Here is a 27,261-nt window from a genome sequence, read left to right as displayed (position 1 = left end):
GATGTAGATTATGTTAAGCAGATAGTAGTGTCAGTAGTGAAAAGCAAAACCTTTCAGATAGAGTCAGTTGTATCAGATGGCCAATATATGGGCTGATCCATCACAAACTTAGGTTATCAGCATGTTCATTGAATTCTAGTTGCCATCATAAAAGGTCCTCAACATTGGAGTACTGCATTTCTCAAAGGGAGTCCCAATGCAGAGTCCAAGTGGAAAACCTGGTGTTGCACTAAAGCAGAGCTGAAGGAGTTAGGGAACTCCTTGAGCTCTGTTTTGACGCTAACTTGAGATTCCATCATGGGTGCTGCTTTGGGCCTCCATTTGAGAATTGCCTTGACAAGTGGATAGATGCTTTTTTTATCAGGAGAGACCAAATAAATCTGACCATATAAATGGGTTAAATTTAATGACAATTAGATGTGTTTCCAGAAAAAGAAGGTATAAAGGGATATGGAGGTAGAATTTCCACAGGGTGGGGTTCTCCAATCTCCTACCATAATCTCAGCAGAAGATTGGTGGAAACTCTGGAGAAATGGTGTACATGGTTGTTCCCACCATTTCTCTGAGGTTTCCACCAAAGTTATGCCAGGCAATCAGGAGAGCCCCAGTGGAACTTTCTGGCAATGGCGAGAAGGTGGGTAAATGTGGTTGAGATCTATCAAAAAAGATACAGATTTGTTGGGCCTAATGACAGTTCCTGTTCCTAAAGATTCCACCGTTTCTCTGGGGTTCCTGCTGATCTTCCGCTGGAGTTACAGCAGGAGATCAGAACTCCTGTGGAAATTCCAGGCTGTGTTCTTATGCCCATAATCTGCTGAGTCATACAGACCAGGAAGAAAGCAGAAAAATAATGATTCTAACCTTTTTTGCATTAACTTTGAATTACATATAATTATACAGCTCAGAAACAGGCCATTTGGTCCAATAGATCTATGTCAGTGTTCATGCTCCAAATGAGCCTCCTTCCACCTTTCTTCATCTCACCCTATCAACATGTCCTTCTATTCCTTTCTCCCTAATGTGCTTATCTAGCTTTCCCTTAAATGCATCTATGCTATTCACTTTAACCACACCACGTGATAGCGAGTTCCACATTCTTACCACTCGACAAGAGAATAAAGATTTGAGATCACCTTTCATGAAGGTTTATCTAGACAAATATGACTTTATAATATTCATTATGTGTACTTTAATTAATAACCTCACTGTTATTTATTATTAAACAGCTTATTACAAGAGCAAGCTCAAAAGAGAAAACGTTAATAAACATTTAAAATACGGTCTCTGCCAAAATAATGGTGGCAAATAATTAGAATTCGAAGTTCGGTAGAGAAATGATTGCAGCTGTATTTTAAAATGCAGGTCCCGATTTAACATACGCCTACCTAATCCTATTATCGCCTTGCGAAGATTATCAGCATCCCTGCCGACATTGAAGCATGTGCAATCTTTCACGGTCCCGCGGCTCCCAACCTGTTTAAATGAAATTACATTTAAGTAAATTAAAAGTGACATTTGCATAACACGTTCAGTTACTTTAATGGCATGATTCAGTTTTTCTGGAACAATATTTGTAAACAAATATGTCATTGATCCTTCATTACAGGTAGCACATTTTGATGATTACTTCTACAAACTTTATTTGTAAGATAAAACACTGGTATGGCACCGATCGAAGTAGAGATATTCTGCTCTAATGCTAGTTGTGTAATAGGGAGTTTGCCTCAAATTACTTTGTCATTACAATGCAAGAGAGGATAACAGCCTAAATCATCTAATGAATGTAGCTCATTAGGTTATGCTTTTTTTTCCAGCGCAATGCACCCGAAATTGGCCAAACCAATGCAAAAGATCGCAGAATTTCAAGTTCAAGTTACATCCAGCACAAATCGAGTTTCTGCGATCTTTTGCGCTAGTTTAAAAAAAATCGTGCTGGAAGCCGGCCCCGCCCACAAAACTGACCACGCCCCCAAATCAAATTAATCACCATTGCAAGTTTCCGCTAGTTGTGCCCATTTGCGAGCCTTCAAGGAGGCTCTTAAAATTAAGCTTTTTTTGGATGCCAAAACACCATTGGGCATGCTTTAAAAGCTTTTGGCTATAATTTTTCTAATTTACTAGGCAACTGACTACTGTACACAAATGATTCTGTATATTTTTTTATGTCATTTTCAGTTATTTAAAATTGGGTTGCTCACAGGTGGTGGACAAGACACTCTGATTAAAAAGGCTTATTTTTGTGATAAACCATTTTCAGCTGTATTAATCAAACTGCACCAAGTTACCACTCTTAAATATATCAAGGAATTTTTTTTAAGCAATTAAAAAGAAATTACGTTCTAAAATGCTGCTCGATTGCGCTGGTTCATGGCAGATTTTATGTTTGGTGATATACAAATGAGTTTGAGCGGAAACTTGAGAAAAAAAACACTTCTCAAAACTAGCACAATTTTGGGCACAATTTGCACCAGGATCACCCATTGAGCCCAAAGCAGAAACTCGACAAGCCGATAGACTATTTGAGCTAATTAAAGTAAATGTAGTGAGATTGAAGCTGATTAGATCAAACAACCTCAGCAAGACTTCACGATTCCCTGTGGAACATAACATATTATGAAAGAATCACAGATGAATCATTCTATAGTGGTGACAGCTGAGCAAAGCCCTGTCTGTTTATAAAAAGGTAGCAAAAGGAATTGATTATTTCAAACAATTCTGGGCACAATTAGGGCTTGATTAAGTGAATGGGCAAACCTGTGGCAGATGGAGTTCAATGTGGGGAAGTGCGAAGTGATTCACTTTGGGCCTAAGAAAGATAGATAAGAGTATTTTCTAAATGGTGAGAAACTAGGAACTGTGCAGGAGCAGAGAGATTTAGGGGTCCAAGTTTAGAAATCACTAAAAGATAGTGGACAGGTACAAAAATAATTTAAAAGGCCATTGTAATGTTAGCCCTCCTCTCAAGGGGGCTGGAATACAAAGGGGTGGAAGTTATGCTACAGTTGTATAAAACTCTGGTTAGACCACATCTGGAGAACTGCGTTCAGTTCTGGACACCGCACCTCAAAAAGGACATATCGCCTTGGAGAGGGTGCAATGCTGATTCACCAGAATGATGCTGGAGCGAAAAGGGTTAAATTATGAGGAAAGGTTGCATAGACTAGGCTTGTATTCCTTCAAGAATAGAAGAGTAAGGGGTGATATAATTGAGGTGTTTAAGATGTTTAAAGGATTTGATAAGGTAGATAGAGAGAAACGATTTCCTCTGGTGAGGGAGCCCAGAACAAGGGGGCATAAAAGTAAAATTAGATCTAGGCTGTTTAGGGGAGATGTCAGGAAGCACTTCTTCACACAAAGGGTAGCTGAGGTCTGGAAATCTCTCCCCCAAAAAGCTATTGAGGCTAAGTCAATTGAAAATTTCAAAATGGAGGTTGACAGATTTTTGTTAGGCAAAGGTGGGCAAATGGAGTTAAGATACAGATCAGCCATGATCTAATTGAATGGTGGAACAGGTTCTAGCGGCTGAATGGCCTATTCCTGTTCCTATGTTTGTAAACCATGCATCAATTAGTATTGAAATGTTGTTCTGCATCATTTAGGAGGAGGAAATAGGGGCAAGGAAATACCCATTAATCATTTTTGTGTTTTTGAAATTTGCTCCTCTCCTCTCCTGAAGGCATTGGGCTCGATTTTCCAAGCCCCGAGGAGGTGGGCATGGAGGCGGGACAGCACATCAAATCAGAGAAATTGGGGGCGGGTGGCAAACCCACCCCCATCCTACCTCCGTGCCCTTTTGCCAGGAGGCAGGAGGATGTGCAGCTTCGGGTCCTGTCTCCTGGAGGCGGGAAAGGCTATTAATCCTTTTAACTGCCTGTTAACAGGCAGTTAACAGGCAGAAAAAGGGATTAGTGCCATTTTACCTTCACAGGTGAAGGCTTCCCGACCTCCGAGAACCCCGCCGGGTTGGAGGAAATGTGGAGGAGGTCTGCGAGTAAGGTGTAGAGGTGAGTGATGGGTGCAAGTGTGGAGTGGTAAGTATGCAAGGTGAGTGATAATTTTAAAAGGTGTTCACTTACCTTTTTTTACTTCTATAGCCTTTATCCATGTTGGATCAGGAGAGCGGACATCCGCCTTGTCAATTTCAGGTAATGGCCGATGGACCCTCCGATCCATCAGACATCTGAAATTTACTTTTTTACAATGTTTTTTCAGTCCTCACCACAAACACTAATCAAACTAAAGAGGATGTCAGTGTTTGACAACTTCACAGAGCTGTCAAACGCTGTCATTTCTTCTTTCAAGAAGTCTTGACAGATAGTACGTCTGACGTTGACGTGATCTGTCAGTGACTTCTCTAATTGGCTTGCTGAGCCCGCAGGGCGGGCTTAACAAGCTCAATCAGGGGAAAATCCCTCTGAATTTTCAGGCGAGGATGGAGGCGGGACATTGACACGACAAGCAGCAGTCCCGCCTCCAAATCACCTCCATTGACAAAATCCAGCCCATTGACTCTTGCTGGGTATAATTCCATGACTACCAGGTAGCCTCCAGTACTTTGCACAAGTGACTCTTCTTTGTGTGCAAGTGTAGATAGTGAGGAAGGCAGAGCTCAGCTCTCGCTCATCTGATTGTCACATATACACATTTCCAGCATGGTCAGTGGATAGCAATCAGGAGCAGGAACCTTCACCGGTTTTTTTCAAGGGTGTTGAGGCCAAATGTCAAGCCCCAACTGCTGAGATCACCTCACCTAGTGCAGACCAGGACTTAAACGCAGGACCTTCTGGTTTGTATGACTTATTGCAGCATCTCTACTCATTAAGCCGCTACATGAAAGGTTAACAGGCGTTAAAATATTTTACAGCATCATATTGGTTCTGACTCTGGAGAAAGTACAGTAATGATGCTACACTGTCATTCTGAACGAATTACAGGCGACATTTTCCACGCTGATGTGCCGTTGAAACACCCTGAAACGTAAGAGTGGAAATGTAAATCCAGAATCCCAAACTTCCAGTACGCAGCCATGCTTGAAGGCTGTGGTACTTATTGATAGGGCTACAACACTAACACTGATTCTTTGTCCTAACCACAGCTCTCCGCTGGGAACACGGGATTGGTGAATTTACCCAATAGTCTGTCTGTGCTAATGCAATTAGTGGAAATAAATATTGTCCATTATATCCTAAAAGAAGCTTAGTCATATTACATACAAATTCTGTTCATTTCTAAGAGAGTGTGATATGTTTCCTAGCAATGAACATGGTTACTTGGTACAGTGAACTATGTCAAGCATATGAGACCAGCAGTTGCAAAGCTTCCTTAAAAAATCTATTTTGGCAAAGCAGGAAACCAGTTACAAAGTGGAAGCGTTGTCTACCTTACTTTGACAGAGTTCTGTATCCTACATAAAAAAATCTTAAAGACCCCATGGAAGTCTCAATAAATAAAGTAGTACAGTACTCAAATGACTTGTTTAAAAGCAAGGCCCTAACTGAAAATATGTTCCTTAATTTTCCATGGGCCCAGAAATTCCATTCGCAGGCCTCCTGAAGGCGGGGGCTGCGATCTGGAAAAATCTGCGCCAAGACCGGAAGGCTCCCGGGAGGTGCAGAGCTCCGTTCCTGGGCCTCTCCAAACTGTTGGTGCGCAGGGCCCACGTATCCCAGACCCAGAGGCGCAGGTAGTTCGCAGCGTCCCTGGGATCACGTGGGCCATGGGAAGCCAATCAGAGAAGGGAATCTCCCTTCATACATTTGACAGGAAGACCTGTCAAATATATGAATGGCGATCACCCCCAAAAACACTGTAAAACTTTAAATAATTTTTTTTTAAATCACATTTTTAAAATGACTTGAAATTACATAAATTAACTATTTTAAACAAAAATTTAAATTTTGGAAAAAATAATTAAAGTTTTTAACAGGGCTAAGAATAAACTTACCTTTAAAGTATTTTTAAATGATAAATCAGTGGAATTTTTTAAAAAACTTTTTTCAACTCTTATCCTGGTAAATATGCCTATGACACTCCCCTGATCATCAGCTTTCTTTTGATATAACATATGTGTAGGTACGCTCTATAACTTTTGAGTGTATAGCGGACAGACAGACAGACATACAGACAGACATACAGACATACTGCTTTATATAGTACTTGCTGAAGTGCCCGGCGGTGCCGAGGGTTTTTTGAGGGCATGTTGTTGTTGAAAGAGAGAGAGAGAGCGACTCGGAGGAAGAGAGAGAGCGACTGGGGAGGAAGAGAGAGAGCGACTGGGGGGAAGAGAGAGAGCGACTGGGGGGAAGAGAGAGAGCGACTGGGGGGAAGAGAGAGAGCGACTGGGGGGAAGAGAGAGCGACTGGGGGAAGAGAGAGAGTGCGACGGGGGGAGAAGAGACAGAGAGAGCCTGGGGGCAGAGAGAGAGAGAGAGAGAGAGAGAGAGACTGGGGGGGGAGAGAGAGAGAGAGAGAGACTGGGGGGGAGAGAGAGAGAGACTGGGGGGGGAGAGAGAGAGAGAGAGAGAGAGACTGGGGGGGAGAGAGAGAGAGAATGGGGGGAGAAGAGAAAGAGAGAGACTGGGGGAGAAGAGAGAGAGAGAGACTGGGGGAGAAGAGAGAGAGAGAGAGACTGGGGGGAGAGAGAGAGAGACTGGGGGGAGAGAGAGAGAGAGAGACGGGGGGGAGAGAGAGAGAGAGAGACTGGGGGAGAGAGAGAGAGAGGGGGGAGACAGAGGGGGAGAGAGAGAGGGGGGGAGAGAGGGGGAGGGGGGAGAGAGGGGGAGGGAGAGAGAGGGGGGAGAGAGGGGGAGGGAGAGAGGGGGAGGGAGAGGGGGAGGGAGAGAGGGGGAGGGAGAGGGGGAGGGAGAGAGGGGGAGGGAGGGGGCAGACAGAGAGGGGGAGGGAGGGGGTAGACAGAGAGGGGGAGGGAGGGGCAGAGAGGGGGAGGGAGGGGCAGAGAGGGGGAGGGAGGGGGCAGAGAGGGGGAGGGAGGGGGCAGAGAGAGGGGGAGGGAGGGGGCAGAGAGGGGGAGGGAGGGGGCAGAGAGGGGGAGGGAGGGGCAGAGAGAGAGGGGGAGGGAGGGGGCAGAGAGAGAGGGGGAGGCAGGTGGGAGAGAAAGGGGGAGAGAGAGAGGGTGATGCAGGGGGGAGGGGAGGGGGAGAGGAGAGGGGGAGGAGAGGGGAGGGGGAGAGGGGGGGAGAGGAGAGGGGGAGAGGAGAGGGGGGGAGAGGGAGGGGAGGGGGTAGAGGAGAGGGGGGAGAGGGGAGGAGGGGAGGAGGAGAGAGAGACAGAGGGAAGGAGAGAGGGCGAGTGGCCCACGGCCGCAAATGGAGCCAAGCCCCGGGAACGGGCGTGAGCCGGCTTGAGGCTGTGAGAGAGGGCCGGGCCCGGTTGCCGGGGTAACCCTTCCCCCCCCTTCCCGACCTCCCGAGCCCCGCCCTCCCGAGCACCGGCCCCCCCCGCCCGAGCCGGCTTCAGACCGCCGATTGCGGCTGGGCCTGCGCGCCGCACGGGGAAGAGTGAGAGAGAGACGCTGCCAGCTCATCAGCGCCTCAGAGCCGGCCGGTGCGCGACCTAGCGCGTGAGGCCCGGCCAGACTCAGGTCGCGCTCCGGGCCGACGTTGACACGCGCGCTCTGGGCTGACGTTGACGTGCGGGCTGACTCCCGCCCCGCCTGCCTTTACTAAGATGGCAGCGATGGCTACGCTCGCCTCAGTCCCACGCCACCCAGCCTTTAGAAAGATGGCGGCGATCGCGGGCCGCTTGTTGAGTGGGACGGGAGGTGCCTAGCTCGGGCGTGGCTGGGCAACAGAGGCCCAGGCTTCGAGGCCTGCAAAAATGGTGAAAGGTAGGAAAATTATAGAGGTTAGAGAAAAGATTACAAATAATTAACTTTTTTTAAGAACAATTTTTGTTTTAAAAGCAACTTTTTTTTGCTGGAAATCTAGATTTGAATAGAAACACGCAGAAAGTGGGAAAAGAAATGAAGAGTTTGGAATCAAGATGGCGGCACTCACCTCAGCTCAGAAGGATTAGGGCCCGCCCACACCCGCACCGATTGGTCAACCGTCAGGTCACTGAACTGTAGGATTGGTCAATCGTCACGTCACTCAACTCTAGGATGGCCCGCCCACACACGCAATGAACCCGCCCCCGTGACGCAGCGATTGGTCAACCGTCAGGTCACTTGACTGTACGATCGGTCAACCTTCACGTCACTCAATGCTAATGAGCGGATAATGAGCAGAATTTTGAACATTTTTGGATACCGTCGGCACAATTTTTGTCTGACCGAAAGTAAATACGCTTATGACCATTCCGGAATCATAAGCTTTCTTTTGATGTAACACATGTGTAGGTACGCTCTAAAACGTTTGAGTGTATAGAGGACAGACAGACAGACGGAAGGACAGACAGAAGAGCTATTTTATATAGATATAGATAGATAGATAGATAGATAGATAGATAGATAGATAGATAGATAGATAGATAGATACAAATAAAGAAAGTAAGATACGATAGCAAAATACTGCAGATGTTGGAAATCCGAAATAACAACAGAAAATTCTGTCCGATCGCAGCCTGCCTTCGATCTAGTTTCTTTTCTTTCCAGTTTTGAAGAAGGGTTCGACCCGAAACGTCAACTCAAATTTCTCTCCACGGATGTTGCCTGACCTGCTGAGTTTTTCCAGCATTTTCTGTTGTTATTAAGAAAGTAAGATAAATTGGTTAACATTACACAATATACAGTCTACTTTTAACTCAAAGTCATTTAACATTTCAAATTATGTGATAACGAAGGGGTGAAATTGGTCTTCGCCAGTAACGCAAAATGGGCTCACAGCGAATCTGAAGCCCATTTTACACTGTGCCCAATTTTCTTTTCAATTGACCCTTAATTTTAAGCACTAAATTCCCACTTTGCTGCTTTACTTACATTGCCTAATTTAAGTTATTAAGTAATTCAGATTTCTATGCATAAACAACTTCAAATTATCAGGAGTAGATTGTTCAGCAGAATAGTAATATTCCAACAATAAAAAATAAGAGTAAGTTCATAACAGTCAAATATGATGCAAGATTAAGTCAAGAACAGTAATATCAAAGAACACTTAGACTAAGACAAGAGATAAGTGCTGCGAATCTCGAGAAGGACTAAACTGAGGAGAACCATAACAGATTTACTCGAGCTCAATATTGGCAGATTTGTCTGGGAGCAGGACAGCATTTCACTAAAGTTCTTAGGCAGGATTTGCAGCATTCTAAAGGATTATTCCAACAGAAGGGAACAAAAATTTGGGCAGGCAAATGAGCATCATACCATCAGGGGATACAATCAGAGAAAAATGCAAACTAATAAAATGGGGAGAGAAAGGGGCAGATAAGCTGGACGGAACTGAGCAGACCCCAAATTTAATTTAAAAAAAAAAAGAATTCTCTTGACAGATCCAATGCATGCTCAAGAAAAGGGCCTCTACGGGTGGAGAGTTGTGCTATTTGCTCAGCTTCCGCCCGCTGAAAGGTCATAGAATTCTTATGCCTGGTAAAAGCAAACGTGAGGCCTGTTTTTACCAGCATAAGAGTTTAAAAAATAGAAAAATAAGATTTTATCACTCAGTTATAAATTAAAAACCCTGTCCAATAAGGTAAGTTTATATTAAGCCCCGTTAAAACATAAAAAACATTTCAAAAAATTAAATTTTTGTTTAACATATTTAATTAAATGCCATTTTAATTAATTTTATATATGTAATGGTTTTTCTTTATTTATTTCAGTGTGTTGGTGCATTTTTGTAGTCATCCCCATTCATACTTTTGACAGTTCCGTGCGTACAGAACTGTCAAAAGTATGAAGGGGGATTCCCTTCTTCCATTGGCTGAGCTGGCCCACATGATCTCAGGGGCGCTTGCAAACTGCATGCACCCCTGGGATATGTGGGCCTCTGCATTTCCAAGAGGAGAGGCCCAGGATCGGAAGCCTCCGTATCTCCAGGACCAGCAGGAAGGTTCCTGAATTTTTTGCTGATTGGAGGCATCCACACGCAGGAAGCCTCCGATCGGAAATTCAGGACCATTGACTTCCATTCTACACTCAATTCTATCTACACATAGTCAAGGAAATGTGAAGAACAAAAAGATAAATGCTAAAACAAAAGGAAAACACTGCGGATGCTGGAAATCTGAAATAAAAACAGAGAATGCTGGAAAACGCTCAGCAGGTCAGGCAGCATCTGTGGAGAGAGAAACAGAGTTAACGTTTCAGGTCTTATTCATCAGTTCTGTTTTACTCAGGTAAGTATGGAGCTGCTTTTTTCTTGTGTTTTTTTTCCCTTTGTTCATTCAAACATTTTGATGAAAAGTTGTCTGAAACATTAATACATTTTTTTCCATGTGCTGGTGAACATACTGTGCAATTTCAGCATTTAAAAAGAAAATACACCACTAAGGAAGACTGAAATATACTCACAAAGGCACTACCAGGAACTGGAGCCAGATCTCCTCCCGGGGCAAGTTGCTCACCAACACCACAACAGCCCACGGGCATATATCCACCATTAGGCCACCAGGGATCATTCACCCCACCAGCAGGCTGCCAGTAATAAGAAATGTAAAGATTCATTTGCAAATTAATATTTTTAAAAAATCAGGTACATTCTGGGCTGGATTTTACCAGCCCTGAGGAGGCGGGTTTTGAGGTGGGACTGTTGGGAAAATTTGAAAAAATGATGGTGGGTTCCGATCCCACTGTCAACCTGCCTCCGCGCAACTTTGCCAGAGGCGGGCTTGCAGAGTCCATTTCGGTCGCGCCTCCAGGCTGCGGGATAGACTCTTAAGGCACTTAACTACCCAGCTCTATAATCCCATTTTGAGAGGCCTTTCACATTCTCCCACATTTCCAGTGTGCTGCACGTCTCCCCTGAAACACGCCAGCTAATCCTGTCAGGTTCACAAGTGGCTGGCTTCCTAACAGCTGCAGCGCCACCATAAAAACGCTCTGCTTTCAACGAGGATCAGTTGCAGGTGGCAGAACTTTGTTTTTTCAGGTCTTGGAGAACTTTTTGCAGGTCCACTGATTTTGGATGTGGTGAAGCAGAGATCCATCTCCATTGTGATCTCCTGGGAAAACCCCCTCCCCCACATTGACTGAGAGCTTCCTCAACTGAGGTATCTACCAGCATCATGGGAACCATTTATTTCCTTTCATCCTGGACCTCAGATTCTGACGAAGAGCAGCCGCGGCAGTAGCAGAACCAGGCACAACAGCAGCAACAACAGCAGGAGCGCCAACCTGCTGCTCACCCAACTGATGGTGCACAGGGCAGAAGGCACCAGTGCAGGGGAGCACGTCGCTGCAGGAGATACCCCCAAAACAGGGTTTACAGGCTGAGTATGAGCTTCCTCAACATGAGTGAGCAGCAGTGCCAAAGGAGGCTGAGACTTTCGCGAGAGGTAGTCGGTGACATCTGCGCAATGCTGCACCAATACCTGGAGCCCAGAGGAATGGGTGGACACCCCTTACCAGTGGCTGTCAAAGTCACCACCGCACTCAATTTTTTTGCTTCAGGCCCCTTCTAGGGCTCATCAGCAGACATCAGCGGCATCTCCCAGTCGTCTGCACACACTTACATCACGCAGGTTACCGATGCCCTCTTTGCAAAGGCACACAATTACATCCACTTCTCCACGGATCAAGCAAGTATAACCGTGCGGTTGGCTTTGCAAATATGGCAGGCTTGCCAACGGTGCAGGGTGTCATAGACTGCACACGTGGCCCTTAAGGCACCCCATCACAACCCAGCTCTTTTTGTCAACCGCAAGGGCTTCCCCTCCCTCAACGTGCAGCTGGTGTGTAACCACAAGAAGGACATTTTGCATGTTTGCACCAAGTATCCTGGCAGTTGCCATGACTCCATCATCCTGTGCCAGTCTAGTGTGCCTCCGCTCTTCAATCCGCCAAACCAACTTTCAGGATGGCTACTTGGAGACAAGGGCTATCCCCTGAAGACGTGGCTAATGACACTGTTCAGGAGGCCATCAAACGAAGCTGAGGAGCGCTACCACCCCAGCCACATTTCGTCCAGATCCATCATCGAGCAATCCATCGGCTTGCTGAAGATGCGATTCAGATGCCTTGACAGATCAGGTGGAGCCCTGCAGTACTCAGCAGCCAGGGTCTCCAGAATCGCATGGTCTGCTGTGCACTGCACAACATTGCACAGCATCGTGCCTTGCAGCTGCCTGAGGAACAAGTGGCTCAGCGCATAGCGTCCTCAGATGAGGAGGAGGAGAACGAGAATGAAGACTTTGCGGATGCGTATCAACCAGCTGCAGCAGCATGCGAGCACATTGCTGCCAGCGATGCAAGGGATGTACTCATCTTGGCCAGATTTGCTTAAGTTGCCCATTCAAACACATGTGGCTGGCACCTTCTTACCACACCATAGACACTGGGCAAGAACCTGTGGCTTCCTATCACTCTGACCACCATCATGACAAATCCAATTCGCCCTGAGCCCTCAATGTGGAACTTCCATTTCTAAAATGACAGCATCCAGAACTTCAACAGTTTGCCATCACTTCATTTTAATACATTGACTAAAGGATGGCATTTAACAATTAAAAACAACAGAACACCCAAGTGACTACCCTTGTGACTACTTGTGCTTTATCTTCCTCTTACACATGCTCCTACGTGGTGCTTCCCCTGTGGCTTCAGCAAATGTGGAGGCCCCTTGCTCACTCTCATGCTGCTCCTACCTCGACACCTTTGGCGGGTGTCCTCTGGGGTTGCGAGCCTGTGAGGGCTCGCCAACAGTCTGCTCCTCCTGTGGCTGTGCAGGGGCTGAGACCCCCATCTCAGCTGGGTGAGGACTCTAGTGGAGCTCTGACCGAGTGCTCCACAGTGGCATGGTCGTGTGAGTGCTTGGAGAGGAGCCCCCACTTCTTTGTTCTCGACCACCAACATCCCTTGCATGAGTCGGCCCCACTTCAGTGCAAGCAAGTGGCTGGACAGCACCTTGCTGCACGTCGGGGGGGGGGGTGGGGGGGTGCCATGAGGACCCGTATCTGCACTGGCAGTCTTTTCCAGAGGACTTCCATAAAGGTCTGGTTTCTATGCTCAATAGCTGCCCATCGCTCCTCCAGAGATGTCATTCTATTCTGAACATTCACCATGTTTTCCACACTCTGGCGACTTAGCTCCTCCATGGCCATAGCCATCCTCTCCTCTACCATAGCCATCCTTTCCACGGAGGTAGCCATCCTTTCCGCGGTGATGCGTTCATGCGCCAATGCCTCCACAAAGGCTCTGCTCATGTTAGCATTGGACTCCTCCAGCCGCTCCATACTCGCAGTAACCCTGGAGACAAAACCTGCCAGAGACTCCTGCACCTGTTCCTGGAGTTCCAGCATCGCTCTCCTTCTGGATGGACCCAGAGGCACAGGGTCAACATGCAGCTGAGCCGAGCTGGGAGCACCCCGTCCCAGTCTCCACCATCTGCTGATGCTCACTTGTGAGATGTGATACAACAGGTAACAACTCTACTCTACTCTATGTCCCGAAGGTCCCACCAAGGTGTGAGTGTCTGCGCTGGTGCTGGGTGCGCTTAATTCTGCTGATGCTGTGCCCTCAGAGGTTGCAGGTTCCTCTGAAGAGTCTTCCGGCTCAGCCTCTTCCTCCTGGACAGTGGGGAGGGGGTCTGTAAATGGTCCTGTGGGGGAGAAAAGGCATGAGTTAGACATGTGATATACACATAACATGCACATTGAATAGTGCAGATGATCATAAGTCAATCTGTATGAGCATCAGAAGCCATATCAGTCACTCATGCAATGTCAATGAGAGAGATGCAAAACTATTCTGTCACCAGCTTGCTCTGATGCGCCCATCTGTCCGTTCCCCAGTTCCACATCCTCCTCAGCACCAACGATCTCTAGGGCCACCTCCTCAGCGCTGGTGAGATGGGCTATTGAGGATGGCCCTCCTCCGGTCTTCGCCCTTTCCCTCTTATTGTGGGCTTTCTTTTCCTGCAATGAGGGACACAAGTGGAGTTTGAGTGAGAATGATGGAGTGAGTGTAGATAATCCATAGCATAGATGCTTAGGAGGACACAAAGATGGATGAAGTCCACAACTAAGGGCCCTCCCTGTGTGTTGTTAGTTGTTGTCATAGCATAACAGTGACAGGGCGTGTGAGGGCAGCATAGTCGAATAGTGAAGTGATTGTGTACATAGAGAGAGAGGGAATGGTTAAGGGTGCAAGGGATGTAAGGGTAAAGTGGGATGTGTAGGAGTAGGTTGACAATGCAGAGTGATGGTGCTGAGAGGAGATGGGGAGCAGAATGAGGGTAAAGGTGATGTCATACTCACTTTGCCTGTTCGGACAAGGTCATTGAACCTCTTTCGGCACTGCAGCCAGGTTCTGCTGCACATCGATCTGGAACTGACCTCCTGTGCCACTTGCAGCCACACAGCTTTGGTCTGCTGGGGAGGTTTTTTCCTCCCAGAGGAAGGAAACAGCACCTCCTTTTGTGCTCCGGCTCCCTCCACCAGAGCATTGAGGGAGTCATCATTAAACCGTGGTGAGGCCTTGGGCCTTGAAGTCGACATCCCACTAGCTCCAAACACTATGAAGAGAAGCAATCACAAGCATAGAGGCTGAAAATGAACCAAGGCTGCTTGGAGCCCTTAAATACAGCTGGAGAAATGGCGTCATCAGAGGTGAGTTTCAGGCCCAAAAAACTAATTGGGCCAGGGGTGCGCACACGCTGGGAATCAATTGGCCAATTACTTCAAAATAGCTAAAAAAAAAAAGCCCGCCTGACAGCGGAGGCGGGAGCGGGACCCGCTAACCACCTGACCCGCCCTCAACCCGCCACCAATGGCAAAATCCAGCCCTCTGTGAAGGTTCCATGCCCCCCGCCAACCATCTCCACTATTTCACCATGTAATGCTGCATATAATTGCTGCTGTGTCAAAGAGGACATTTTTAGTGGACGCTGTCCCCACATGTGGAAAGGGAAAAAGGAAATGATGTTGTGTAGCACACAAACTTTTTCTAACAGCCCAATAACTTTACAGTGCTGTCCCTGCAGCCCTGGCTTTGGTAGCAGCGCTACAAGGTGAATGAAACAATGTTGCAAAAGCATAATGCTAAACAGTACAGAGCACATAGAATAAACTGGTGACAAACAGATTGTACAAATATATTCAATATAATTATTTGTACAGACAGAGCAAAAATAAATATTAAAACACTCCTGGACTAGAAAGGAACAGATTTGAACAAGGAACATGTGAAACATACAAAGTAGTATCTTTAACCAGTCTAAATAAAGAACAAATAACCCATAGTTTCCATTAGTGATTATCTCTCAATGTTAGGAGAGGATAATTCGGTAAAATTGGTTCCATGTTCGCTCAGAAAAGACTGAACCCTTTAAAGCAAAACCATACTATTAAATGCTTAGATGTATCTGATCTGAGGGCAGTGCACTCTCCCACATCCAAGCATGGCAAAGAACCCAAATGCCACATAATAAGCCACTTTGCTAAAGTGGATCTACACTCCTGTAATTTCTGGTATCTCACAAAGTTCTCCTGAATATAGTTCAACCAAAATTTAAATTCAGATGAATGCTACTTATTTATCATTAAACAGAATCATAGTATTTTACAGCACAGAAGGAGGTCATTCACTCAACCACCTTTGTGCCAGCTCTCCTAAAAAAGAGCTGATGTATTTAATCTTACTGCCCTGCCCTTTCCTTACACCATTTTTATTCTTCTCTTTTCAAGTACTTATCCACTTCCATTTAAAAACGATTATGTATTCTGCTTCTACCACTGTCTTTGGTCCTAACAACCCATTGTGCAAAAAAAAAAATCTTCTAGTTTCTCCCTTCATTCTTTTGGTGATAATTTTAAATTTATGTCCTTTAGTTACTGCCTCACTGATCAGTGGAAATCATTTTTCTTTAATTTACCTTATAATTTTGAACATTTCTATCAGATATCTCTCTTTAAGCTCTGTTCTCATGAAAAGAGCCCCAGTTTCTCTGGTCTCTCCTCGTAATTAAAACCTTTCATCTCTGGCATCATCCTTTCAACATTTATCATGGCTTTCAAACTCTTCCTAAAGTAGGGTGCCCAATACTGGGCACAATATTCCAACCAATCATTGTACAGGTTTAGGGTTACCTCTGCTTTTGTAAATTGAGAAGTTGTCTCCCTAAATTTTCTAAACAAGTCCTGCTTTTTGACTTCCGCCTCTACTGAATAAATAAGGTTAACCCTGCCAGGAATAACAAATTGATATGAAGCACCATTAAGAATAAATTTTAAAGAGTCATCAACTATTCAGGCTGCTTCAGTTCCTGAAATGGTCAAGAACAGGCAGATGAAAAATAAACTGATATTGGAACCACCATTGGCCAACAGGCAGATTAGCGCAACAGGAAATTCAATATTGTTTGTAGCGAGGACTTTAGCAATGCAGCTTCTGCAAGATCACATTAATTTTAAATATTTCAAAATAATTATGGAAATAGGTTACATCATATGAATGATGTTGTTTCATCAGCTAGTGACATAGTTCTTGTTGCGTGTACCTAAAAATATCACTGAAAAAGTGTGCAAAACATTTTCAGTGGCAAAGATACCCCTTTAAATCAAACTGCTGTAATTCAGAGGTCTCGGTTTAGACAACCAGCACCCCATCTTGGGAGGACATGTTTTTTCAATACTAGTTAAAACTAGGATTACTAGTTTACTCCTGGACAGACAATTGAATATTACTTCTAATTTACCCATGTGGATGACATTTTCTTCTTCAGTTAAGAATGTTGTCAAGGATGAGAGATCTACAAAACAAAAAAGCAAGAAATATAAAATGAATATGTTACAGTATGTAACAGAGGATCTAAAATTAACTGTAATATATGCATACAAATGAATATAGTCCCAAAGTTCTACAGACTACGATCCTGGAACTCACACTGAGATCGTGTCCACTAGCACCACCTGCTGCAGTATGCAGGGGTCAGGGAGAGGGCATCCGAGTGGTATGGGACTGGCAATTGCCATGCTACCAGGGGCACATCCTGGGTGCCCAACTACCCCAAGCTGCAGGCTGATCCAGTGACGCTGGGAGATTATTGGGCCCTCGCCCCCAGAAACATGTAAAATTGGCTCCAAGCAGCCCCCTTTGCAAAAGACCACGTTAATCAAAAAAAAAATGAACTTCTGCAAATCTACAGGAGTCGAGGAGACTTTCCTGGCCTGGACTCCTATTGAAGAAGCTTGTACATCACTTCTCACTTGACATACCAGCCTCCAAAATTATGCGTGGTCCCTGCGAGGTCAAGGACATGGGAACTCCCCCGTCCCTCTGGCACGGTTGTCTTTGTAAGGGACAACCGGAGAATCTGCCCTTTACAAAGCCCCACCAATACTGGTAACGCAGTCCGGGACCAGGCTTAGTCAGTTCCCTGCCGGTTTTCCAGCCCTTCACTGCACTCCTGCCAGAGTTGTGGTGGGAGTGCATTGGAAGGGTTGTGGAATTGCAGGACCTATGTAATTTTCCACAGCAGAAAAATAAACATTTGGTGCTTTTGTTTGCTGCAAAAATAGTCTTAAATTCCATTTGTTGTGTTTCTGGATAACAGCTGGAAAGTTCTACTTTTAACTGACAGTTTATTCTCCAGCTTTGGAGAACTCAAAAGCAGTGTGTTTATGCACTTCCCAGTTTGGAGCTGCGGCATACAGCATTAGTGAGATCCCAGGCCTATCTAGAATGAGTTGACCTGCACAATAGGGGTTCTACAACTAGCCTCGGTGTTCATAGGTTGAGGTGGGAAGAGGCAGAAAGCAACAGCAACACTGGCCAATTCTTACCTTCTCTGGCCTAGGGATGCGAGATCCAACTAGAATCACAGAATCTTACAGTACAGAAGGAGGCCATTGTGCCTGTGCTGCCTCTTTGAAAGAGGTATCCAATTAGCCTCACTCCCCTGCTCTTCTCCCATAGCTTTGCATTTTTTTCCTTTTCAAGTATACAGCCAATTCCAACTATTGCATTTCTACTTTTAACCAGGCTTAATACAGACCATGGATTGTCCTTGGCACCATCTTTCTCTCTATGGCTCAGAACTTGATTATACGTACATAAGCCCACTGCACCAGAGATAGCTGCACCAGAGATAGCATGGAGGATTTTAATAACATTTAAATATAGGTCTGTATTTGCATGAGGGTTACACCCAGAACATTCATGCAATTAGGCTGATTTATGATATTGTGTATCTCACTAAAACTTGAATAAAAATACAAATTTCTTCAGCTAATTGTTAGACATGCTTCTTTTTCTTCAGTCACAGATTGTTATGTTCTAGTTACTACTGAGACACGTCAATCCATGGTCAGACATTCTTTCAACCAAAGTACCACTCAGAGGCTTGACATCCTGTACTTGATATAATTATAACACAGAGTACATAATGAAGTCAATCACAGACAAACAAATAAGAGACAACTTCAACAGTATAATCAACTGCAGCCCAAAAACAAGATTGTCTGAATTCAGGAAAATTTCACTCATTTTCTCATTTTCAAAAGTGGGATACATAAAACAGAGGAAACATATGAATTTTAAGCTAATTATAATGCACTCAGTTATAGTGTGAGGCGAATGGATTAGGACACACAAAAATAATGCCTTCTGAAAATATCATTATGAAGTGAGTGAGTGTACTCTGACAAAGCGCATTATATTTCTGACCCTCAGAAAGAAAGAACTTGCATTGATATAACACCTTGTCATATCTCTCAGGATAATCCAAGATACTTCACATACAATTAATTGCTTGGAAGTACAGTTACTGTTGTTATGTAGTCAAAGCAGCAGTCGTATTGATGTTTATCAAACAGCAAAGAGTTAAACATTTTTGTTTGGTGCTGTTGATTGAGGGAAGAATGTTGGCCAGGACGGCCGCCTTGCTGCTCTTCAACTAGTGTTACGGGATTTTTAACATCCATTTGAATCATAGGCTGGGATTTTGCTCACCTTGGTGGGTCTGTGACGGGCGACGTCAGTGGCAGGTCCCGACCCCGCTGCTGGCTCCATCCCACTCTGTGTAGAATGCCTTTCCCTTAATTGGGCTTGTTAAGCCTGCCCAGTGCGTTTCCCGGCCAATTAGAGGAAGCAGGTCTGGTGACGTCATTTGAAGATGCGTCATCAGCCGGTTTCCTTAAAGGGACCTTGGCCAAATTTATTTTGAAAGTTGTGCTGTCAGTGTTCTACAGCACTGAGGTGCTGCAAACACTGACAAGCACTGCACAAAGGTGCAGGGCTGCACCCAGGCTCTCCCATGACTCCCTCCATATGCTTAGGGAGGGAGTTACAGCATGCAGGGAGGTCCTCTTCCCTTCCCATGGGCAGAGGAGACCTCCCTAGGAGACCAAAACAGCATGGTTGCACATTGCAGAGGAGGGCACAAGCTGTGATGTCGTCAGAAAGACCTGAGTGCAGTGCAGTAAATGTTTCAGTGATCTCATTAGATGATGAAATGTTAGTACAAAGTCACACTCAACCTCATCCTGCTGTGCCTCTCATCACATCCCCATCACTCTGACTTCCCTACTCTACTCCTGCACATCCTTACTCACACCAACTTACCTTATACCTCCACCCATCCCTCTCTATCTATATTATCACATCCTCATCTCACTAGCCACCCCTCACACTCAATCTCATCCTAGTGCAATCATACCACCTAACAACACACAAGGGTAGCTACTTGGGTGTTTTATGCAATGTCCATGTAAAGTTTCTGTTAGTGTGTTGTCAAACATTGAAACCTTTATTTTCAACACTTTGCATTCTTAGACAGATTTGTGTGCACCTTTGGAAGTGGCTTAGTGAGTTGCAGTGAATGGTGAGACATAATGGTACCACCCACAATGGTTATGAGTGTGAAAGGAATGACTTGGGCATTGTAGGGATGCTTTATGATGTTGGCGTGGGGTGGTGCCAGCCTGGCGCATCATGTGGCAGCCAGGGTGTACAGCATCAAGTGAAGTAAATGTGGCCATGGTGAGGCTAGCCCTGGCCACCCAGGCAGCAATGTGGTCGGGTGCTGATGCCTTCTGTCCTGTGTAGCATCAGTTGATTGCGGAGAAGGTTGGTGTTGTTGGTGCTGCTGGTGTGCCTGGTGCTGCTAGTGTTGGGGCTGATCGTGGTGGGATTCTGAGGACCAAGGTGAGACAGTATAAAGGTCACCCATGTGATGAAATAGATGGCAGGTGAAGCAGAGATGACAGAAGAAATTTCTCCTCATCTCAGTCCTAAATGGCCAACCCCATATTCTGAGACTGTGACCCTTGGTTCTAGACTCCCCAGCCAGGGGAAACATCCTCTCTACATCTATCCTGTCAAAGCCCTGTAAGAATGTTGTATGTTTCAATGAGATCACCTCTCATTCATCTGAACTATAGAGAATATAGGCCTTGTCTACTCAATCTCTCCTCATAGGACAATCCCCCCATCCCAGGAACCAGTCTGGTGACCCTTCATTGTACTCCCTCTATGGCAAGTATATCCTTCCTTAGATAAGGAGACCAAAACTGTACACAATACTCCAGGTAGGTCTCACCAGGGCCCAATATATTTCAGTATCGCACACAGCCACTAGGCAATGAATGTGATTGGCAGATTAGTCAGTCATGCAAGGTATTATAGGCTCATATAAAGTGTTTCCTAACTTTCCAAACCATATCTAGAACTATTGTTGAGATTTTTTTTTATTCGCTTATGGGATCTGGGCATTTATTGCCCATCCCTAGTTGCCCTTCAGAAGGTGGTGGTGAGCCGCCTTCTTGAACCACTGCAGTCCGTGTGATGATGGTACTCCCACAGTGCTGTTAGGGAGGGAGTTCCAGGATTTTGATCCAGCGACGATGAAGGATCGGCAATATATTTCCAAGTCAGGATAGTGTGTGACTTGGAGGGGAACTTGGAGGTGGTGGTGTTCCTATGCACCTGCTGCTCTTGTCCTTCTAGGTGGAAGAGGTCGCCTGTTTGGGAGGTGCTGTCAAAGAAGCCTTGGCGAGTTGCTGCAGTGCATCTTGTAGATGGTACACACTACAGCCAAGGTACGTTAGTAGTGGAGGGAGTGAAAGTTTAAGGTGGTGGATGGGGTGCCAATCAAGTGGGCTGTTTTGTCCTGGATGGTGTCGAGCTTCTTGAGTGTTGTTGGAGCTGCACTCATCCAGGCAAGTGGAGAGTATTCCATCACACTCCTGACTTGTGCCTTGTAGATGGTAGAAAGGCTTTGGGGAGTCAGGAGGTGAGACACTTGCCACAGAATACCTAGCCTCTGACCTGCTCTTGTTGCCACAGTATTTATGTGGCTGGTCCAGTTAAGTTTCTGGTCAATGGTGACCCCAGGATGTTGATAGTGGGAGATTTGGTGATGGTAATGCCACTGAATGTCATGGGGCGGTGTTAAACTCTCGCTTGTTGAAGACAGTCATTGCCTGGCACTTCTGTGATGCGAATGTTACCTGCCACTTATCAGCCCAAGCCTGAACGTCATCCAGGTCTTGTTGCATACGGGCATGGACTGCTTCATTGTCTGAGGAGTTGTGAATGGCGCTGAACACTGTGCAGTCATCAGCAAACATCCCCATTTCTGACCTTATGTTGGAGGGAAGGTCATTGATGAAGCAACTGAAGATGGTTGTGCCTAGGACTCTGCCCTGAGACACTCCTGCAGCGATGTCCTGGGGTTGTGATGATTGACCTTCAATCACCACAACCATCTTTCTTTGTGCTAGGTATGACTCCAACCAGTGGAGAGTTTCCCCCCTGATCCCCATTGACTTCAGTTTTACTAGGGTTCCTTCATGCCACACTCGGTCAAATGCTGCCTTGATGTCTTTTTACACTCCTATTCTATATCTCTATTCAGTCCCTGGACATCTATGTACTCCCTTAGTTTAGTCTTTCCTATGCTCTCCTGTCCTATTTTGTTTATATTTAGGTTGGTTTCATTTCTTGTAGATCCCTTGTTATGAAGGCTTCATGCATTCAGGTAAAGAGCCTGTAATTTTACATTTTTACCATTATCCCCGGCTTTCACCTTATTCTCTGATGCACTATTACTGTTAAACTCTCTGTCCCTTCCTGTCACACTCTGCTTATCTTTATCCAAATCGCTACACTGCTCTATTGCCTTGACTTTTCTCTTTAGATTTTGAAATTTCCCCTCACCTGACCCCCCACTTTTTAGTTTAAAGCCCTATCTACAGCCCAAGTTATTCAATTTGCCAGGACACTGGTCCCAGCCTGGTTTAATGGAGCCTGTCCCAATGGAACAGCTCCCTCTTTCCCCAGTACTGGTGCCAGTGCCCCATGAATCGAAACCCTTTTCTCTCATAACTCTTTGAGCCACACAGTTAACTCTCTGATCTGCTTGTCCCTATGCCAATTTGCACGTTGCTCTGGTGCCTGAGCAGACCTGCGAGGGAGCGGGAGCAGAGCCCGGCAGTTTAAAGGAGCGAGGCCCGAGAGGCCCGAGAGCAGACCTGCGAGGGAGTGGGAGCAGAGCCCGGCAGTTTAAAGGAGCGAGGCCCGAGAGGCCCGAGAGCGGACCTGCGAGAGAGCGGGAGCAGAGCCCGGCAGTTTAAAGGAGCGAGGCCCGAGAGGCCCGAGAGCGGACCTGCGAGAGAGCGGGAGCAGAGCCCGGCAGTTTAAAAGAGCGAAGCCCGAGAGGCCCGAGAGCGGACCTGTGAGGGAGTGGGAGCAGAGCCTGGCAGTTTAAAAGAGCGAAGCCCGAGAGGCCCGAGAGCGGACCTGTGAGGGAGTGGGAGCAGAGCCCGGCAGTTTAAAGGAGCGAGGCCCGAGAGGCCCGAGAGCGGACCTGCGAGGGAGTGGGAGCAGAGCCCGGCAGTTTAAAGGAGCGAAGCCCGAGAGACCCGAGAGTGGGAGCAGAGCCCGGCAGTTTAAAGGAGCGAAGCCCGAGAGGTCCGAGAGCGGACCTGCGAGGGAGCGGGAACAGAGCCCGGCAGTTTAAAAGAGCGAAGCCCGAGAGGTCCGAGAGCGGACCTGCGAGGGAGCGGGAACAGAACCCGGCAGTTTAAAAGAGTGAAGCCCGAGAGGTCCGAGAACGGACCTGCGAGGGAGCGGGAACAGAACCCAGCAGTTTAAAAGAGCGAAGCCCGAGAGGTCCGAGAGCGGACCTGCGAGGGAGCAGGAACAGAACCCGGCAGTTTAAAAGAGCGAAGCCCGAGAGGTCCGAGAGCGGACCTGCGAGGGAGCAGGAACAGAACCCGGCAGTTTAAAAGAGTGAAGCCCGAGAGGTCCGAGAGCGGACCTGCGAGGGAGCAGGAACAGAACCCGGCAGTTTAAAAGAGCGAAGCCCGAGAGGTCCGAGAACGGACCTGCGAGGGAGCGGGAACAGAACCCGGCAGTTTAAAAGAGCGAAGCCCGAGAAGTCCGAGAGCGGACCTGCGAGGGAGCAGGAACAGAACCCGGCAGTTTAAAAGAGCGAAGCCCGAGAGGTCCGAGAGCGGACCTGCGAGGGAGCAGGAACAGAACCCGGCAGTTTAAAAGAGCGAAGCCCGAGAGGTCCGAGAGCGGACCTGCGAGGGAGCAGGAACAGAACCCGGCAGTTTAAAAGAGCGAAGCCCGAGAGGTCCGAGAGCGGGAACAGAACCCGGCAGTTTAAAAGAGCGAAGCCCGAGAGGTCCGAGAGCGGACCTGTGAGGGAGCAGGAACAGAACCCGGCAGTTTAAAAGAGCGAAGCCCGAGAGGTCCGAGAGCGGACCTGCGAGGGAGCAGGAACAGAACCCGGCAGTTTAAAAGAGCGAAGCCCGAGAGGTCCGAGAGCGGACCTGCGAGGGAGCAGGAACAGAACCCGGCAGTTTAAAAGAGCGAAGCCCGAGAGGTTTACCAATCCAAGAGCAGAGGAGAGAAGTAAAAAGTAACCGAAGTGTGACGTCACCAGAAAGCAGGTACGTGATTGGTTGGTGAGTATTTCTCTCTTTCTCCTTTTTTAGAAGCTTAAATTCTGTGTTTTATAGTTTCTAGGGTTTCTGTGGTGTAGCAGGGATAGTAGGTAAACAAACGCCATTGAGTATATCATTTAATTGGTGGTTTTGATTTAATTTAAATTAATTAAAGAGTAAGTCATGTCAGGACAGCCCAGCCCCGTAGTTTGCTCCTCCTGCGCTATGTGGGAAATCAGGAACACTTCCTGTGTCCCTGACGACCATGTGTGCGGGAAGTGTATCCAGCTGCAGCTACTGGCAGACCGCATTGCGGCGCTGGAGCTGCGGATGGATAAATACTGGAGCATTCGCGAGGCTGAGGATGTCATGGATAGCACGTTTAGCCAGTTGGTCACACCGCAGGTGAAGGTTGCACAGGCAGAAAGGGAATGGGTGACCACCAGGCAGAGTAGTAGGCACAGGCAGGTAGTGCAGGAGTCCGCTGGGGTCATCCCCCTCTCAAACAGATATACCGCTTTGGATACTGTTGGGGGGGATGGCTTATCAGAGGAAGGCAGCAGCAGCCAACTTCCTGGCACCAGGGGTGGTTCTGTTGCACAGGATGGGAGGAAAAAGAGGGGTAGAGCTATAGTGATAGGGGATTCTATTGAAAGGGGAATAGATAGGCGTTTCTGCGGCTGCAAACGAGACTCCAGGGTGGTGTGTTGCCTCCCTGGTGCAAGGGTCAAGGATGTCTCGGAGCAGCTGCAGAGCATTCTGGAGGGGGAGGGTGAGCAGCCAGTTGTCGTGGTGCATATAGGTACCAACGATATAGATAAAAAATGGGATGAGGTCCTAAAAGTTGAATATAGGGAGTTAGGAGGTAAATTAAAAAATAGGACCTCAAAGGTAGTAATCTCAGGATTGCTACCAGTGCTACGTGCTAGTCAGAGTAGAAATAGAAGGATATTTCAGATGAATACGTGGCTAGAGGAATGGTGCAAGGGGGAGGGATTCAAATTCCTGGGACATTGGAACCGGTTCTGGGGGAGGGGTGACCAGTACAAACCGGACGGTCTGCACCTGGGCAGGACCGGGACCGATGTCCTTGGGGGAGTGTTTGCTAGTGCTGTTGGGGAGGATTTAAACTAAAATGGCAGGGGTTTGGGAACCTGAGCAGGGAGACAGAGGAAAGGGAAACAAGGATAGAAGCAAAAGACAAGAAGGAGAAAAACAAAGTGGGCAGACAGAGAAATCAAGTGTTTAAACCAAACATGGCCACAGTAAATAATTCTAAAAGGTCTAAAAGCGTTAAAAAAACAAGCCTGAAGGCTTTGTGTCTTAATGCGAGGAGCATTCGAAATAAGGTGGATGAATTAGCTGCGGAAATAGAGGTAAATGAATATGATATGATTGGGATTACGGAAACATGGCTCCAGGGTGACCAGGGCTGGGAACTCAACATCCAGGGGTATTCAATATTCAGGAAAGATAGGCAAAAAGGAAAAGGAGGTGGGGTAGCATTGCTGGTTAAAGAGGGGATTAACACATTTGTAAGGAAGGATATTAGCTCTGATGATGTGGAATCTGTATGGGTAGAAATAAGAAATACCAAGGGGCAGATAACATTAGTGGGAGTGGTGTATAGACCCCCAAACAGTAATGCGGAGGTTGGGGATGGCATTAAATGGGAAATTAGAGACGCGTGCAATAAGGCCACAGCAGTTATCATGGGTGACTTTAATCTACATATAGATTGGACTAACCAAATTAGTAACAATACTGTAGAGGAGGAATTCCTGGAGTGTATACGGGATGGTTTACTGGACCAATATGTCGAGGAGCCAACTAGGGATCAGGCCATTTTAGACTGGGTATTATGTAATGAGAAAGGATTAATTGGAATCCTGCTGTGCGAGGCCCCTTGGGTCGGAGCGATCATAACATGATAGAATTCTTCATTAAGATGGAGAGTGAAGTAGTTGACTCAGAGGCTAGGGTCCTGAATTTAAATAAAGGAAACTACGATGGTATGAGGCGCGAGTTGGGTAAGATTGATTGGGGAATGTCACTCAAAGGGTTGACGGTGGATAGGCAATGGCAAACATTCAAAGATCGCATGGATGAACTACAGAATTTGTTCATCCCAGTTTGGCATAAAAATAAAACAAAAAAGGTGTCTCAACTGTGGCTAACGAGGGAAATTAGGGATAACATAAGATCCAAAGAGAGGACATATAAATTTGCCAAAACAAGCAACAAACCTGAGGATTGGGAGCAGTTTAAGATTCAGCAAAGGAGGACAAAGGGATTGATTAAGAGGGGGAAAATAGAGTATGAGAGTAAGCTTGCAGGGAACATAAAAACTGACTGTAAAAGCTTTTATAGATATGTGAAGAGAAAAAGATTGGTGAAGTCAAGCGTAGGTCCCTTGCAGTCAGAATCAGCGGAATTTATAATGGGGAACAAAGAAATGGCAGACCAATTAAATACATATTTTGGTTCTGTCTTCACAAAGGAGGACACAAATAACCTCCCAGAGATGTCGGGGAACATAGGGTATAATCAGAGGGAGGAACTGAAAGAAATCAGTATTTGTAGGGAAATGGTGTTAGGGAAATTGACGGGATTAAAGGCCGATAAATCCCCAGGGCCTGATAATCTACATCTGAGGATACTTAAGGAAGTGGCCCGAGAGATACTGGGTGCATTACTGGTCATCTTCCAGCATTCGCTAGACTCTGGAACAGTATCCATGGATTGGAGGGTGTAGTGTATGTGCTTTAAGTCAGAACTACTTTTTACAGCTCCTGTATACTGTAGTACCGCAGTAAACACACCGGTATATAAGCTGTGCGCATGCCTCTGTTTATGTACAGCATCCGTGTAATTATTTATCCACTGAACCATGGATCTAACAGAGGGTAGCTAATGTTACCCCACTATTCAAAAAAGGTGGTAGAGAAAAAACGGGGAATTGTAGACCGGTGAGCCTGACATCGGTAGTGGGGAAAATGCTAGAGTCCATTATAAAGGATGTAATAGCAGAACACTTGGAGAACAGTGACAGGATCGGACAAAGTCAACATGGATTTACGAAAGGTAAATCGTGCTTGACTAATCTACTGGAATTTTTTGAGGATGTAACTGGTAAAATAGATAAGGGAGAACCAGTGGATGTGGTGTATTTGGACTTTCAGAAAGCTTTAGATAAGGTCCCGCATAAGAAACTAGCGTGCAAAGTTAAGGCACATGGGATTGGAGGCAAGGTATTGAC

The 27,261-nt window shown here is 46.4% G+C and overlaps 1 protein-coding gene across 1 annotated transcript in view; it reads right to left on the bottom strand.

Moving 5' to 3' along the window:
* The window catches only part of anxa3a (annexin A3a), a 114,588-nt gene that overhangs the window by 72,509 nt on the left and 14,818 nt on the right, over nucleotides 1-27,261 (bottom strand). Inside the window, exons 2-4 of the mRNA XM_085963242.1 lie at nucleotides 16,805-16,858; nucleotides 10,465-10,587; nucleotides 1,386-1,473 (exon numbers count right to left, since the gene is read on the bottom strand). Of these exons, the coding sequence (XP_085819368.1) occupies nucleotides 1,386-1,473; nucleotides 10,465-10,587; nucleotides 16,805-16,819 (226 nt within the window). The 5' untranslated portion in view covers nucleotides 16,820-16,858. The remainder of the gene's footprint in view (nucleotides 1-1,385; nucleotides 1,474-10,464; nucleotides 10,588-16,804; nucleotides 16,859-27,261) is intronic.

The sequence above is a fragment of the Somniosus microcephalus genome, chromosome 2 (genome assembly GCF_052327205.1).
Source record: "Somniosus microcephalus isolate GS21.2 chromosome 2, FLI_Smic_1.0, whole genome shotgun sequence".
Classification (NCBI taxonomy): Eukaryota; Metazoa; Chordata; class Chondrichthyes; order Squaliformes; family Somniosidae; genus Somniosus; species Somniosus microcephalus.
The sequence above is the reverse complement of the archived record's forward strand: the minus strand, read 5'-3'. Positions and strand labels throughout refer to the sequence as shown.